At 42.5% G+C, this 16,480-nt stretch overlaps 1 protein-coding gene across 1 annotated transcript in view; it reads right to left on the minus strand.

The window, feature by feature from the left end:
* Positions 1–16,480, minus strand: part of SLC24A4 (solute carrier family 24 member 4) — a 140,623-nt gene that overhangs the window by 19,252 nt on the left and 104,891 nt on the right. The window contains exons 6-12 of the mRNA XM_074998756.1: positions 15,747–15,850; positions 14,576–14,650; positions 12,675–12,700; positions 11,766–11,819; positions 9,895–10,037; positions 4,733–4,902; positions 3,719–3,863 (exon numbers count right to left, since the gene is read on the minus strand). Of these exons, the coding sequence (XP_074854857.1) occupies positions 3,719–3,863; positions 4,733–4,902; positions 9,895–10,037; positions 11,766–11,819; positions 12,675–12,700; positions 14,576–14,650; positions 15,747–15,850 (717 nt within the window). The remainder of the gene's footprint in view (positions 1–3,718; positions 3,864–4,732; positions 4,903–9,894; positions 10,038–11,765; positions 11,820–12,674; positions 12,701–14,575; positions 14,651–15,746; positions 15,851–16,480) is intronic.

Here is a 16,480-nt window from a genome sequence, read left to right on the forward strand (position 1 = left end):
TAAATAAGCTCCATTTCATCTGCTGTACAAACAGTAAAATAAATCTCCATAAATGCACTTGTTTTTTTGCCAGTAATACATCTAACAGGTCTGTTTCTCTACCAGATCAGTTGTCTTCGATGTTTTATCTTCACAGGAGAGCAGATATTTATTACATAATGGGTTCCAATAACAGAGTACACTATCAGTTCCATTAATGGTGTGCTCTACAGTAAATATAAAAAGATATAGTCTCAACCAATCTTTCTTCACACAGGATCCCTTTCAGTGGGCTCCAGTATTTCCTAAAATCAACTGCATTTATGCTTTTATCATTAATGTTTTGGCCATTGGACCTCACTGAAATCAAAGAACATTCCCTTCTCTTCATGGCTCAACATCTAAAATTTCTCTCTTTCAACAGGAGTTGGTATTATTCTGCATTGTACAACGTTTTCTGCTGTTAAAGTTTGTGTACATTACGGTTCCCGTTGTTTGATTTCTGTCCATTTATTCTTTTATGTACAGACTTCTCAGTTTGGCCAATGTAAATTGCAGTGAGGCATCACCGGCACATGATGGCATATATTATATTGGTAGATGTGCAGATGAAGGAGCCCCTCATGGTATGGTTGATGTTAAGTCCTGTGATGATATCACTGGTTTAGGTATTTAAGCAGAGTTGGCAGCGAGGTTTATTCTTCTCTACAGAAGAAAAAGGAAGGTAAACTATCTAAACTACTTTCCACATGGGGCTACAATAGTGGTACCCTTAACTCATCCAGTAATATTGTCAATATATCCAACTACACACACAGCCTGGCAGAAAAATCTGCCCTTTCTTGGGGACTCTCTTTCTGTCCTACCACCCCCACAAACTTGATACAGTTCTGTTGTGATCTGGAAGCCTACTTTTGCCGTTTCCGACTCAAGGAATACTTCCACCATGACATAGAACAGCGCACTGACCCACAGGTACCCTCCCACCTATGGTACAAGAAAAAGAATTCCTCATGGACTCCCCCTGATGGCCAAATTGACAAACTGGACCTATACATAGAATGCTTCCGCTGACGTGCACAGGCAGAAATTGTGGAAAAGTGGCATTGCTTACCCCATAACCTCAGTCGTGCAGAATGCAGTGCCATCAACAGCCTCAGAAACAACTCTGACATCATCCAAGAGACCAACAAAGGAGGCACTGTCATTATCATGACTAGGACAGACTACCAAAAGGATGCTGCAAGGCAACTCTCCAATACCACATTCTACAAGCCACTGTCCCAGTATCCCACTGAGGAATACACAAAGAAACTACACCATCTGCTCAAGACCTTCCCTATAAAAACACAGGAACAAATCTACACAGACCCTTGAACCCAAACCAGGTTTCTTCTACCTGCTACCCAAGATCCATAAACCTGGGAATCCTGGATGCCCCATCATGTCAGGCATTGGCACCCTCACCACAGGATTGTCTGGACATGTGGACTCTCTACTTAGATCCTATGTACCAGCACTCCCAGCTTTCTTCAAGATACCACTGACTTCCTCAGGAAACTACAGTCCATTGGTGACCTTCCTGAAAACACCATCCTGACCACCATGGATGTAGAGGCCCTTTACACCAATATCCCACATGAAGATGGACTCCAAGCTTATTATCCCTGATGAGACCGAGGCACAAATGGTAACAGAGCTTTGTGACTTTGCCCTCACCCACAACTATTTCAGATTTAAGGACAATTTATATCTTCAAATCAGTGGCTCTGCTATGGGCAACAGCATGGCCCCACAGTATGCCAACATTTTTATGGCTTCCTCCGTTCTTGTCCCCTCGCACCCCTTCTCCACCTGTGCTACACCGATGACATCTTCATAATCTGGACCCATGGGAAGGAGGCTCTTGAAGAGTTCCACCGTGATTTCAATAGTTTCCACCCACCATCAACCTTAGACCGGACCAGTCCACACAAGAGATCCACTTCCTGGACGCTACTGTGCAGATAAGCGATGGTCACATAAATACCACCCTATACTGAAAACCCACAGACCATGATGTTTATCCATACACCTCCAGCTTCCATCCAGGGCACACTACACAATCCATTGTACACAGCCAGGCAGTAAGGTACAACCATATTTGCTCTGATCCATCAGACAAAGACAAACATATACAAGACCCGTACCAAGCTTTCTTCAAACTACAATACCCACCTAAGGAAGTGAAGAAACAGACTGACAGAGCCAGACGTGTACCCAGAAGCCACCTGCTACAAGACAGGCCTCGCAATGAAAACAAGAGAACACCACTGGCCATCAAATATAGCCTCCAGCTAAGGCCTCTCCAATGCATCATCAGTGATCTGCAACCCATCCTGGCCAATGATCCTTCACTCTCACAGACCTTGGGAGGCAGCCCTGTCCTCAACTACAGACAGCCTGCCAACCTTACACAAATTCTCACCAGCAACTATAGATCACAACACAGTAACTCTAAACCTGGAACCAATCCCTGCAACAAAACTCGCTGCCAACTCCGCTCACGTATTTACACCGTGATATCATCACAGGACTTAACATCAACCATACCATCAGTAACAGCAACGAAGGGTCCTGTGGCACCTTATAGACTAACAGAAAAGTTTTGAGCATTAGCTTTCATGAGCACAGACTCACTTCATCAGATGCCATCAGTGGCTCCTTCATCTGCACATCCACCAATATAATATATGCCATCATGTGCCAGCAATGCCCCACTGCAATTTACATTGGCCAAACTGAGAAGTCTCTATGTAAAAGAATAAAGGGACATAAATCAGACAACGGGAACTGTAATGTACACAAACTTGTGGGAGAGCACTTTAATCTCCCTGGACACTCAGTAACAGATTTAAAAGTAGCAGTCCTAAAACAAAGAAACTTCAAAAATCAAATGGAGAGAGAAATTTCTGAGCTGCAATTTATTTGCAAATTTGACTCCATCAACCAAGCATTAAACAGAGACTGGGAGTGGCTGGCTCCTTACAAAAGCAGCTTCTCTGCTTTGGGTGTTAACAGCTCCACGTTAGCTTCTGACAATGGGCCACATCCCCTCTGACTTGTTTTTCCCTCTTTTGATACATACTACTGATAACGGGCCATTTCCACCCTGACTGAACAGACCTAGTCAGCTCTGGCCCTCCCTTTCACTGGGACCCCACTCTTTAAATACCCCTTTGAAACCCTCCCCCATGCATCCGATGAAGCAGATCTTTGCCCACAAAAGCTTATGCTCCAAAATATCTGTTAGTCTGTAAGGTGCCACAGGACTTCTTGTTGCTCTCGAAGATACAGACTAACACAGGTTACTCTTTTCAAGGAGGCCAGTGCAAGTAATTCATTCTATTAGTGGAGGTGTGCTCATTAGATTAGTCTATGTATTTTAGTTCCCTCTCTTCCAACTACTGTACAGCCATTATATATCCACCCCAATCCTGGAAAACTCCACAACAGTCTTGAATACTTACCCTAGATCTCCAGCCTAGCAGCATCTTCATCACTTCTGTACACTGCAGTTAGAAATCGGTGGGCTGAACCTTGGGTTTTATTGTAATTTAACCTGAGCATAACAACTTCAAATCCATTGTACAGTCCTGCTTGACTCTTGATTGTTTCTACATCCTATATTTTTTGCCATTTTAATGTTATTCTGTTGCTCATTGCTTAGCATTCTCATTCTCTTGACGATCAAACCTACCTGGTGCTGAAAAAGGAGAGAGGTTGTCATGCTCGTTCTCCTCCTCTTGATTTTCCATAATGATGTTCCCATTTTCGATATTTTCATGCTTCCCATTTTGAAGTGGTTTGCTCATGCCATTTGTAGAGTGGATCAGTCGCTGACGCTGCACAGAAACAAATTCTCAAATTACATCTATTTTAGCACAGTGCAATGAACATAGCTCATTTGGAAGCACTTCTCACCTATGGTTTAAAGCTTCAAGCCAGGAGTTGGGCTCATACACAGTGGTGACATGGCAGTGCTATACTCAAAGGACTGCTGCACTACCAAAGGTGCTGCCCTTCAGATGAAACACTAACTGATGCTACTTCTGCTCCCTCCAATTCCTTCCCCACCCCACTCTACCTGGTAGAATTTAAAGATCCCAAGACACTTCAAAAATTAGCGCTGAAGTATCCCTGGTCTGACTAGATAGGAGGGTTCTCCATTGCTTTTGTGAAGCATGTGTTGCTATACTCGCTACACTACTACAGTTACAGTGGTTCCTATTCAGAATAAATATTCACCACAGAGAGAAAGCTGAGACACTTGTACTCATTCCATATATTTAGGAAAGGCATGCTCAGTGTTCTCTTAGATGGAATGAGGCAAAAAACATTGGCAGGTGCTGTCTTTTTCTTATCCACTTTCAAATGCTTTACAATACCTTGAACATCAAAGGTGCTGCCAGCATGTGAACTAGTTCTAAGCCTATGTAACTGAAAAGGGAACTGAAAGTAGAGAGAACAAAATCCACAGATATTGCCAAACTGTGGTGATTTACATGCAGCAGAACCCAGATCAAAACCACCTCTGGTTTGGGGCTTAGTTTTGTAAACTAAAAAGGCCAATTTTCTGGCCATTTCTTGCCTCAAAATACTTTCTAATGGATCAGCTGATTGGCTGGAAATCAACACAACTGCTGCTAAGTGGTTTGTCTGATTTTCTCAACTTCCTTGTACTGCACCATAGAGACATCTTCCAAAAACTTACCTCGTTAATAATGAGTCTGCTTGCCATTCGCAGTCTGGTTCTTGGCCCAAATTTATTAGTAATCATTATTCGTAAGCCAGCTTCAGGGAAGCGGTATTTTGGGGGACTGGAGCAGATGATCTCATCCACCATCACCACCGTATTTTTGCCATATTGCTGCTTGCCCTTCACTAGTGATCACAAATGCCAACAGTTAGTCAGAAAATTCCATTGACCATGCTTCCCTTTGCCTAGAGTTGTCCCACTGTGACTCATGCAGGGGATCTCATTTACTTGAATTCTTGAATTTGCTAGCAACAGTCTCCCACAGTGTTTATGAGCCTCATGAATTTGATCTTTACTGGCTCTCCCTGACTACCTGAGTCAGATCATGTGTTAAAGGTGTTTTTTCAGTTTCTTGAGTAGAAATAGGTGGATATGGTTCTTGTCTAGGCAGTAATGCTGGGCCACCATTTTTCTTTGTGTACAAATCATCACCGTTCACCATGGGTGAGCAAGCTTTGCACAAATCACCCACAAATGAGGGAACATATATAGCTCTTTGAAAATTGTAATGCCACCCAGTTTGCTGAAGGTGCCTAGCAGCTATGCAGCCTATTGTCTCATCTAGAAGCCTCTTGAGGTCCCTTAGTGTTGGGTTCCGAGCCCCGCAGATCTTAATTTTAATCGTATAGAATATTATCAACATTGTTGTCAATATGAGTTTTCAAACTAGACAAATGGAACAGAATTATTTCTGAATAATAATACAAGGGATGAGGGTTTTGTGGTATAATATTACAACAACAAAAAGCGCTACTTTATACTACAAACCAATTCAAATGTAGCCCAAGGCTTCGTTGATTTAACAAATACATGCCAATATTTACATAAATACTACAAACTACACACAGCAAGCACAGCAAGGCTCAGCAGACAGGAGACATACCCATATGCTGTTAGAAAACAGGGCAAGAATTATGCATATGATTGACATAAAAAATGCGCCTGGAGTAAGTGAGGGGAGAGAACAGCATTCTCCTCTGCTTGTGTTATTGATTTTTTTTTGTTAACTTTTTTGGACAGCGGGTTACTTACATTAAGAGGAGCAGAATTTAGGAGGCAAAAGTGAAAGAATCATTAGTACATAGTTTCAGCCAGGAAGCAAAGGAAATCTGGGAAAACATTCAACTCAAATGAAGAAATTAGAATTGATCTGTTATATAAATGCATAAAAAACTACAATAGTTACTGAGCCCACATTTGTTATTCACCCTAGTGCTTATTATATATTTTTGGTTTTTAGGATGAGATCAGTTTCAATATACATGTGCAAACTACATCATCTTGAAGCTCTGAAGCCTGTAGCATCTTCTAACACATTTGGAGGTCTAAGAACAGATCCTTCTATTAGCATTCATTCCCCACCCCAAATAACCTCAGATGAGATTGTAAATCACCAGTACACTCTTTTGCCCTCCTGTGCTTGAGCCTCTTGGTATTGAGGAAGGCAGAACTTTATGAGCATCTGTTTTGTATTTCATTAAAATGAGACTTTCGGTGAGGGCATGGTACTCACATGAGGCACATAAAGATATTTTAAAGTTTCAAAAGAAAATATGTGCTACACAGAGGATCGGTTAAGTAGCTTTGCCTTGCGGTTTAATTTACAAGGAAGGATGAAACTAGGAATAATTTTATAGAGGGTAAAGGTAAAGCAGCAATTATCCTCCCACTCCCAGTATCTTCAGCCAGTTAATTTAATGGAATAATGCAGTTGATGCAAAATAAGAAGCAGTGCTCTTCTGAAGGCTCACTGGGAAGTAATTACACTAAGGCTGTTTTTCCTGTGAAGCAGTGCACAGACAAGATCGCTTGAACATTCACAGTTGTGATCTGACTCTCATTAAAGGAAACTCAACCACAGCAGTCTAATGTTTGTTTTAGTCAAGGGAAAAAAAAAGTTTGACAACAGTCCTGGTAAAGAAGAAAGCCCTGGCATCTTTGATTGAATGCATCTTTCTAGATTAACTGCTCTCAAGTGAGTTTCTCCAATGAAGACTCCAAAGCACTCCTTGATCATGCAACTTGTCTGTGAAAACAACATGGAAACATGACATTCACCATGGTGCTAATTTTAGGAATACTCTTGAGATTGTGGCAAAACATGCTCAGGTCAGAAGGAGGTTTGACGAATTACTGGTAAAAGCCTAAGCATTGAGGTACAGTGCACGGATTATGGGTATATGACTTATTGCAGTCCCAAGGCTGACCCAGCACTTTTCTCCTGACTGTTTTTCTCTTCAGTCTGATGCCATCTGCTTCTGGAGACACATGGCCCAGCTCCATATGGGTCCCATTTCACAAGAGGCATAAGTAGTTTTTACATATAAAGGAAAAGCAATTTTTGTGACTCCTTTGTACATCCTGCAAGGGGAATATCCTCCAGCCTTGGTATTTTCTTTTCACAAATAGGCAAACTTTCTGCTCATCACTCAGGGACTGATGCAAAGTCTACTGGTCAGTGAAAAGCCACTCATTGACTTCAACAGGCTTTGGATCAAGCCCTGGAACATTTAACCTATGTTCAGGACAGACCTACACAACACACTTTGTGAGAGTTTTCAAAGCCATGTCATCTGAGGTCAGTGTGAGCCCAGAGCACTGATCCTCTGTGTCTGTACTTTTCGAATGGGAGCATTATTAACAAGAGCACAAATCTTTTGCTTTCACTTCTGCGTATAGAACTCGTCCTTGAAATTGAATTTTTCTCAGGGTGAAAAGCTCTCTCTGTATGAAAATCCAGTAATGGAACCTTTTATGTTTCACCAGTGGAAGCTCTTGAAAGTAATAAAAGGCAGATGTACTGTATGTGAACTTCCCTTTTATCTGCACCTACAGTAACAGAATTCCCATCATCAGCAGGAAGAAAGTGCCTAACTGAGAGAAGCTGTTCTGTTTGAGAATGTAACCAGACTTTGTATGTAAGGGCAGGGGCAGATTAAGGTCAGATACAGTACACTGAACCCCAATGGGAGGTGTTAGTGGATTCTGGCAGCCTCCCCATGTCCATTCCACCCTCCTGCCTCCCACCTTCACACACACACTGGCAATACCTGTAGAGGTGGAGCTCAGCTCAGGAGGATACTGGCCAAAGGTAGGCCAAGGCAGAGGCCGTGCAAGGTCACGGCAAGTTCTCACCCAAAAGGAATGAGGTGCAGTGGGAAGCCATGTGATCACCTTTAGAAGGATCTTGTGACTTGAGGCATTTAGTTGTGAGGCAACCTGGTTGAAGCTCCTTTCCCAGCTACCCATCACATTTCCTCTTCCTCCACCCCACCTTATCTTTCTCCAACCCAAAGCTTCTCTTCCTCTCTCACCTCTGTCCCCTTCCTTTCCCTTGCCTACTGTCCCCATGGTAATGCCCGTTCCCACCTTATCCTGACTCTGGTTTCTAGTGGCGGTTTGGTCCCTCCCATGTAATCCCAGCCGCTATCTCCTCCTCTCACTGCAGATCTAAGGGTGACAAAAGGGAAGGGTGTCAGATGTGGAGAGGGGTTTAGTGTCAGATTTTGAGGCAGCAGAAAAGTTAACAGAGAAGAAATGTGTTGTGGGGAAAGTTTGAAGGGAATGAAATACAGCTGGATCTAGGGTTTTGTAAGCCTCCTTATGCAATGACTTTGAGATGCTCAAAACACTTTACAAACATTAATTAGTCCTCACAACATGCCAGGAGGTACACAGAGGGCAATATTATAATATTATCAATATTATTAGACTAATTTATACAGTTGCTAGAGAAACTGAAGCTTAAAAAATATGTATGACTTAGTAAAAGTCATACAGCGAGATAGCTTCCATTCCAGAAACAGAACTCAGACAGTTCACAGGTCCTCTCTGATGGAACAGACCAATCCCAACGCCCCTTGAAATGACTCTGACTAAATATATGATAAGGAGCACTGCCCAGCTTTCTACCACATAGGAAGATTCTCCTCTAATTCTGAGTAAATCTTCCATGCATCCAAGAGAGAACGGATAGTTCTCTATGCAACAGCCCTTCTCTTATCTTAAGAGTCAGCAAAAAGAAGGATTGTAATACTTGCTACAAAATGATTTTTGCTTAACTATGCCATGACTTCATATAATAAATGTATTAATTTATTCGATTTATAATATTTATACTACGTGGCCCCAAGTGGGAATGGAGCCTATCATGCTATGCACTGTACAAAGAGGTTATAAAAGACAATGCCTAACCTGGAGAGCTCCTAATTTAAATACACAGGGTAGAAAATGGAAGGAGTCATACTACAAGTCTGTTGTGAAGCGAATTGACCTAAAATTCATTGGGCAAACAGACCCTTAGCTGACTTCCCTTATACGACTAGCCATCCTTTCCAACCGCTTCCCACATTCCCAGGACTTACAGCTTCTCAATACTCAAAATTGCTTGCAAATAATGAAGCAGCAAGATCTTAACCAGTCAGGAATGGCTTAAGGAATGGAAAGAGCTGACCCTCATGGCAGCAAAGACTTGGCTCTGCAGATGGATGAGGGGAACTCAAGTGGTAAACAAAAGAAAACTCAGCAGAGCTGAAAGATTCATGAAGAACAAACGTGTGGACTCACTCATGCTCTACTGGCAGCAGAGCATCACCTTCCATGGGTGGCTGCCAAAAACATTTTCCGCTTTACATAAATCCCTTAGACTTCTGTTCAGGAAAAGATCTTGCTTTCCTAGTATTCAAACTCAACCCCACATTAGAATGGATTCTTCTGCCCCAATTGCTGACATCCTGGCCATTCCACTCCAAAGCAGGATTCACCTGCTGTCTGTAACTTAACTCTCACCCACCTTAAAGTGAAAATTGTCTCCTGCTTTCACAGCAAACCAAAGATTTCACTTACGGTTTTGTAACTAATTTGCTTATTGCTGCACCAGAGAATACAGAACACAGCAATGCTGCAGATGTACAAAGTAGCATGTTTCTATCACCTCTAGAAGGAAGTCTGATTCTCAAAGGCCTGATGGCACTGAAGTTGTCAAGGTAGCCCAATAAAATGTCATCATCCTTCTTAAGGTTGAATATTATCATTGTTTTGATCACCACTGGAAATAAACAAACTACACACGCACTGTATGTCAATTCTTTGTCCAGTTCCTGTCTGCTCAGCCTTACCTTTCCATAGCAATGGAATGGATGGGTCATCATAGCTTATGCCATAACATTCATTACCATCTTCCAGCTCATTGCTGACTGTATTGCCATTCCCAGTACTCATGCTTTTGATAGTGAACAAGTTTTGCATCTTCACATTGTACCTGAAAGTACAAAGCGACAGGTCTGAGAATGCTGGATTGTTGGAACACTTCTCCAAACTGCCAGGCTGATGCAGTGTAACCCACCACACAAGAATTAGTTGGTGATAATTAACATTGACCTAGGAAAAAACATAGCGTATCAAACTCGGTACTATGGGAATGACTAAACTTTGTCCACCTGAAGGCCGGTTTAGCAAGCTGACAGAAGAACAAGGACTGCATGGAGCTTACAGGATGCGGAAAACACGGTTTTAATTCAGAAATAAAGTCCCTGGAGGACATTTAGCTCAAGGGGAAGCACTACATGCTGGACGTGAAACCTCAGCAGTCTTCATCTCATATCAAAGAGCACGGCTGCAGCAGCACACAGAATAGAATTTGGGCCCAGGACAAGTTTTGGACACGCTCAATTCATGAAAGGACCCTGAAGGACATTCGCCATACACTGAGGGGTTTTAATATATACAAAGAGCTGTTCTGTCCCACTAGACTTTAGTTCCACCTCATGGGTCATGAACGTTACAGGATATCTAAATTTACTGTAAACAGACAAGCAATTAAATTTCAATGAATTACATTGAAACCCATGTCAGACACAAATGCCATATTGAATACACCCCTTCACATTAATAAGGGTTTCCACATTAACCTCTTCATGTTCTACAGGCTGTAACAGAACCATTACACAGCAAGTATTTTTTGTGACACGTACATCAGTCCTGAGCTTCTCTTCTACTCCTTGCTTACAGGATTACCTCCTAACCTCTGAACATTTATGAGCAGCTTTCTGATTTAAACGCCAGCATCGAGGACTTTCTGATTTAAATGCCAGTGTCGAGGAAGTCGTTTAAAAACATTTATTTCACATTAGAATGCATGTTATCACCCTTCTGACAGAACCAAAAGGTAAGGATTTCTGTTGCTGTGAAAACTGTCAAGCAACAAGGACTTTATTTCATGGGGAAAGAGGAAAATAAAGCCACGCTCAAGCGCTGCATTGCCCATAAGCAGCTCCAATGCAGAGGTAATGTCTTGTGGGGTTGGATTCGTGGGCTCGGGTCCTGGCTAAAGTGCAGTCAGGAAGTTTGAGTGTAGTATGTGTAGAAATACCTGAGCTAGTTTTAATCTTGCTAGCATAACAGTAATATGGGTGTCAATATATGACAGGTCTGGCAGGGAGTTGTCTTCTGGGGAATGTATGCCTGCCGGTGGCTCTGTCACATGTCCACAGAGGTTATAAAAACTAGGACAAACCACCAGTGTTTCTAAAATTAACACAGATGGTTGGACAGGGCCCTAAAAGAGGAAAGTTCCCAATTTGCAAGGACCCACAGTCACCAATGGTGGTAAAAACTGGGAGAGCAAGAAGTGCCATCGAGAAAGAAGCCCCTAAATATATATCCACGCCCTATTTTACTCACAACCTCCATGATACTTTAGTCATGGGGCTAGAGAATCCACTTTTTGAACTTTTCCTCAGCCACTTCTTAGACAACCTGTGCCCCATTATACAACAGCAGCAGCTACAACAACAAAGCATTCAAAGACTTGCTGCTGTCTGCAGTACATACTCCTAGTGTGCACTGATCTAGCACAAAAGTTGGGGGAGGCTAGACATGGAAATGAGATTGTCAGTTCTCCTCAGCTGGAGATAAGAGCATGATGCAATTCCAGAGGAACAATAGCCAAATTACAATTAAAGAGTACTGAAAGGAGAGAAGCACTTACTTCATTATAAGTATGTAGAAGGAATACATAACGATGAGTATGAGGCTCTCCCACCTCAAAGAGAGAAAAAAAAGGAAGGAATTAGTAGGAACTGTATGAACTGCTGTAATCTTTGGTATTTGAACAGGTCTGTACCAAGCATAAGCAGGATGGGACGTGTTCTCCAACTTTGTGTGCACTAAATTCCCAGGGGTAACATTAGAGAGAATTTCAGGGTCCCGGAAGAAGCAAAACTCCATGAGGTTTTCAATAACACACACACGTTATGCATACATGAATATTTCACGTAAACATTACAGAACTGTGCTAGAGCTCAGGCAGACAGAGCTGCAGAGCCACTCTGCCAGTGGAGCTCAGCATGCACCCTGAGTGGCTCTTATGTCTTCTTTCAGGAAATGCAGATTGCTGTTTGTCAGATTTGGGGGGCAGGGGTGAGGGCTCACTAGCTGGCGTGGGGAGAGGAATGAAGGAGGTAAGGACAAAGGCCATGCACCACACCCACTTTGTGGTATATGGCACCACTGGAAGTGTTAGCACTTCTCCACAGCTTGATCCGGAAAAGCACTGGAACTGGATTTTGGCTGTCATTGGTGCAAATTAGTAAGGGGATGAAAGTGCTTCCTGCACTCAGTGCCACACCCTGCATACTCAAACACAGGCAGTGTGAGGGTGGCTGCTCATATTATCCGGTTTTTATTTTAGCCTTTGTTTTTCGCTATGTATCATACATATAAAATAAAGACAGCAACTGGTAACTCCTGTGGAACCATTACAGTGTTCACGCGCTCTCCGTGGGCCTTAACACCATTGCACAGTCCGTAAGCCCTGAATTTGGCTCAACTGTGGTTGTAGCTACTGCTCAGTGACATGGAGAACACAGTAATTTGAGAAATTATTAATACAACTTACCATACTATTTGCTCATCATAGATGAACTGGAAGAAAAGAAAACCAAAAAAATTGACCATTTCTCCAGTTCAGTTAAAAACTGGTCAGCAGTATCGTACAGCAGGCAAGGAACCTTCACAGAGGCATATTTCTTGATTTGCCACATGGCTGTTTCCAACCTCAAACTAGTGGAGCTTTCTCCTTCCCACTCATCCCATCCCAAACTTCCTATTGTACCTGCTGTCAGTTCTGCCACACCAACCCTATAGATACGATCTGGGCCTTTCTTAGAGGCTGCAGTTAAAGTCACTCATCTAAATGGTGTGTGTGTGTGTCTCTCTCTCTCTCTCTCTCTCTCACACACACACACACACACACACACTCTCTGCAAATGTGTGAGAGTAAGCAACCATGCAGCTGAAAGACTGGTTGGGCTCATAAAACAGTGAGATCTCCTATACTCCACCAAGTCACTGCAAATTGTTCTCCAGAATTTCTTCGCCAGCCTGCAGCCACATAGCGGAGCTATCAAAACAGCTGTGCAGCCCCCCATTTAACTACATTTTATGCCATCCCATACGGCTGAATGGGCCATCCCTACAGTTGACTAAGCCGTTGTTCTGTTTTTACTATGATTAAAATGAAGTAAGATGAATCTTCCTGTTCCTGCCACTAAATATTTAAATATATAAATGCAAGAGTTACTACACTGCTTTGGAAAAAATACAATGTTCATTTGAGATACATCCAGACTTTGCCTACTAAACTCTGCTTGCATTGGTTCTTTGCCAGGCACACGTGGGACAGAATGTGCCCCAAAAGCAGCTAAAAAGGCCATCTTTAGGGTGATGTGCAATTTCTATGTCCCAACATACTCCAAGAGATGCTGCTTGGATCAGGATGGAATGCTGCAACCTGGGACATGTAGTTTCTGTGGGGCAGTGCTTAATTTGCAATGAAAGAGGAACCAGAACACAAGCAATTATCCGTTAGGGCACAAGCAAGAGTTGGGCTTTGTTTAACTTTTATAACTGATATGGCAAGCCCAGAGGTTCCAGGCCAAAGAAGTGCCAAAGCTAGAGGTGTCAGAGCTTAGCCCTGGCACACATTAAGCACAGCTCCGAGGTATAGTGATGGTCCATTTTGCAGAGCTTTATGAGTGACTTTGACTATCAAAATACAGCAAACCCTTGAAATATGTGGCTTCAAGTTGCGTGTAACTTGCTTTAATGAGAGTTAAGCACAAGTTGAAGCTGCTGTGTGGCCCCTTCCTCCTTCCTTCCCCCAGCAATGTGGCTGTCAGGCTGATAGCTGCACAGCTGGGGGAAGACGGGCGAAGGGGCTTTTAGCACGCCTCGCTGCCCCCTTCACCCCCCTGCCGCTGGGCTGGTCTGTTTCCCAGCTCCTGCAAGCCCAGGGGAGCTGGGAACCAGGCTGCAGCATCCCCTCCGCCCTGACTTGCGCGAAAATTGAATTACGTGAGGGTTGCAAGAATGCAAGCCTCCCATAACGCTTACTGTCTGTGAGCACATCTGCCTTATTCCAAAGGGGTGTATGTGTAACACACATGTTTACTAGGTGTGCCTCACTGTCCCACATAGTGGCACCTAAACCATTTCTAGAGAGAAAGAATGAGACCCCTCTACAGCCTTAGCTGAGTTTCAGCTGGCTTTTAGCTCAAAGTATAGAGAGGCTCTTGAACTAAGCTCCAGAGGTCCTAGGTTTGAGTCTGTCTGTCAGGGGTTACACATGAAGTTCTTTCATTTGAGCCCTTGTTCACCCTAGTGTACCCTTATCCCTGTGAGTAACAGATGTCAATAGAACTTTTTATGTGAGTAACCACTTAGCAGTGCAAAAGCTTCACTGTCTGTCCCTTTGTAATTAAATGCTGAAATATATTAAATGGTAAGAGGGACACTTACAATAATAAGAAGGATCACGGAAAACGTGTAGTACACAGAGTCCCTGAACACAGACCACCAGGTAAGACGAACCACCTGGAAGAAACACACTTTTAGTCAACAAGCAGAGATTTCCAAAGTTGGCAAGTTAAACTAAAAGCTTGATCTTAAAATATTTAGCTGTGTGTGTAACTTAACTCACTTGAGAAGTCTCTCTAAAGCCATTGGGGGATATAATAGGGATACATTAAAATTGTGTGGCTATGTGTTTGCAAGAGTAGGCTCTAAAATGTATCTATAATCATCACATTTATAAAAAAAATGATAAATGTATCTACCAATAAAATGTATTTCCTACTAATAGTATTTTAATCATTGGTGGTTCTAGGTGACCAAGAACCAATGTACAACTTGTTGCTGTTCTGCAAATGAATAATTCCCTCTTAATTTTATGTGGCGATATATCAAATACAATACAGCTTGAACCTCTCTAGTCCAGCACCTTTGGGACCTGACTGATGGTGAACCAGACAATTTACCAAACCACTGGAGGGAGGATTCCACAGAATGGAATCTAATGTCTAGCAGCATTACCAACACCTTCACTGCTTACTGGGCTCTCAGAAGACATTTAGGAGTAAATTACAGATAAATAACAGCAGAGAACACTGAGAGCCAGGACTGGTGACTGTAAACAAACTTTAAGGACCACAGGAAACTTGGCCACATGCATGATAAGTGGACATCTGACTAACTAAAATCATGCTGGATGATGGATATTACTGGGCCAGAGAGCGACAGACTAAAGACGTTCAACGTCTATAAAGAGTGTGATATCCAGGAATGACTCCTACAGAAAAGGGTGATCAAATCCTATGCTGTAGAGTATACATAACTCACTACTGGGGTCAGGAAGGTTTTTTCTCCCCATTCATACTGACCATTTGACTGAAGACATAAGGTCACACAAGAAGGAATCACCTACCTCCAAATATCAGGTACTGGCCACTTTGGAAAGCTGAGACTACTGATATTTTGCAGCATTACCTATTTGTGAAATGTGTCTGAATTATTTCTAATGTGATCACTTCCCTGGAGTTAATAACCCTTTTGTGCTTATTTTACATTAGCATCCCAAGATTTCTCATAATTTTTTTCCTGTGCAAAAGAAAAGAATAGGTAACCTACTAACCTGTCCTGCAAAAATCCCACAGACACCAATAATGCAAAGGATGTTGAAAACTGCTGAACCAACGATGGTCCCAACTCCTACATCACCATGAGTGATAAATACACCTGGAGAACGGGCAAGAGATTTCACAATCAACCCCATAACTTCATTGCTAGAAATGCCTGTTTGTTCAAAAGGTGGACAACAACAGTGGACAACAAAAATCCATTAGCATTTAAATGTTTAACCAAAATTAGATTAATAATGAGTGCACATATCAGCTGCACCTTCTGCAGTTTTAAGATAGCAAGCAGCTGTTTTGTATGCATATTTTATCAGAAGGAGATATAAAACACTTTCACTAATATAGGAACCCTACAATGTAATGGACTTCAAATGTTACATTAAAGCACATTAAACTTCCTCGTGGATAGTTAGCATTTAGATTTCTGTCCCTTTAACATCTGCAGGGATGCCACTACCTTCAAAGAACTCCTAGTTGCCACCTTGTGTATCATCTTGATAGGATATATGATCTAGGGGTAGAGGCTTTCTTGACACTCAAGAGATGCAGGTTCAGTTTCCTGCTTCATCACAGACTTCCTGTATAACATTAGCAAGTCGCTCACTCTATCTGGGCCTCAGTTACTCACCTACAAAGAGGGAATAATAGTATTTGTCGGCCTCACAAGCTGTGTCTACACGTGCACGCTACTTCGAAGTAACGGCACTAACTTCGAAATAGCGCCCGTCGC

Source organism: Carettochelys insculpta, chromosome 6, assembly GCF_033958435.1.
Source record: "Carettochelys insculpta isolate YL-2023 chromosome 6, ASM3395843v1, whole genome shotgun sequence".
NCBI classification, from domain to species: Eukaryota; Metazoa; Chordata; order Testudines; family Carettochelyidae; genus Carettochelys; species Carettochelys insculpta.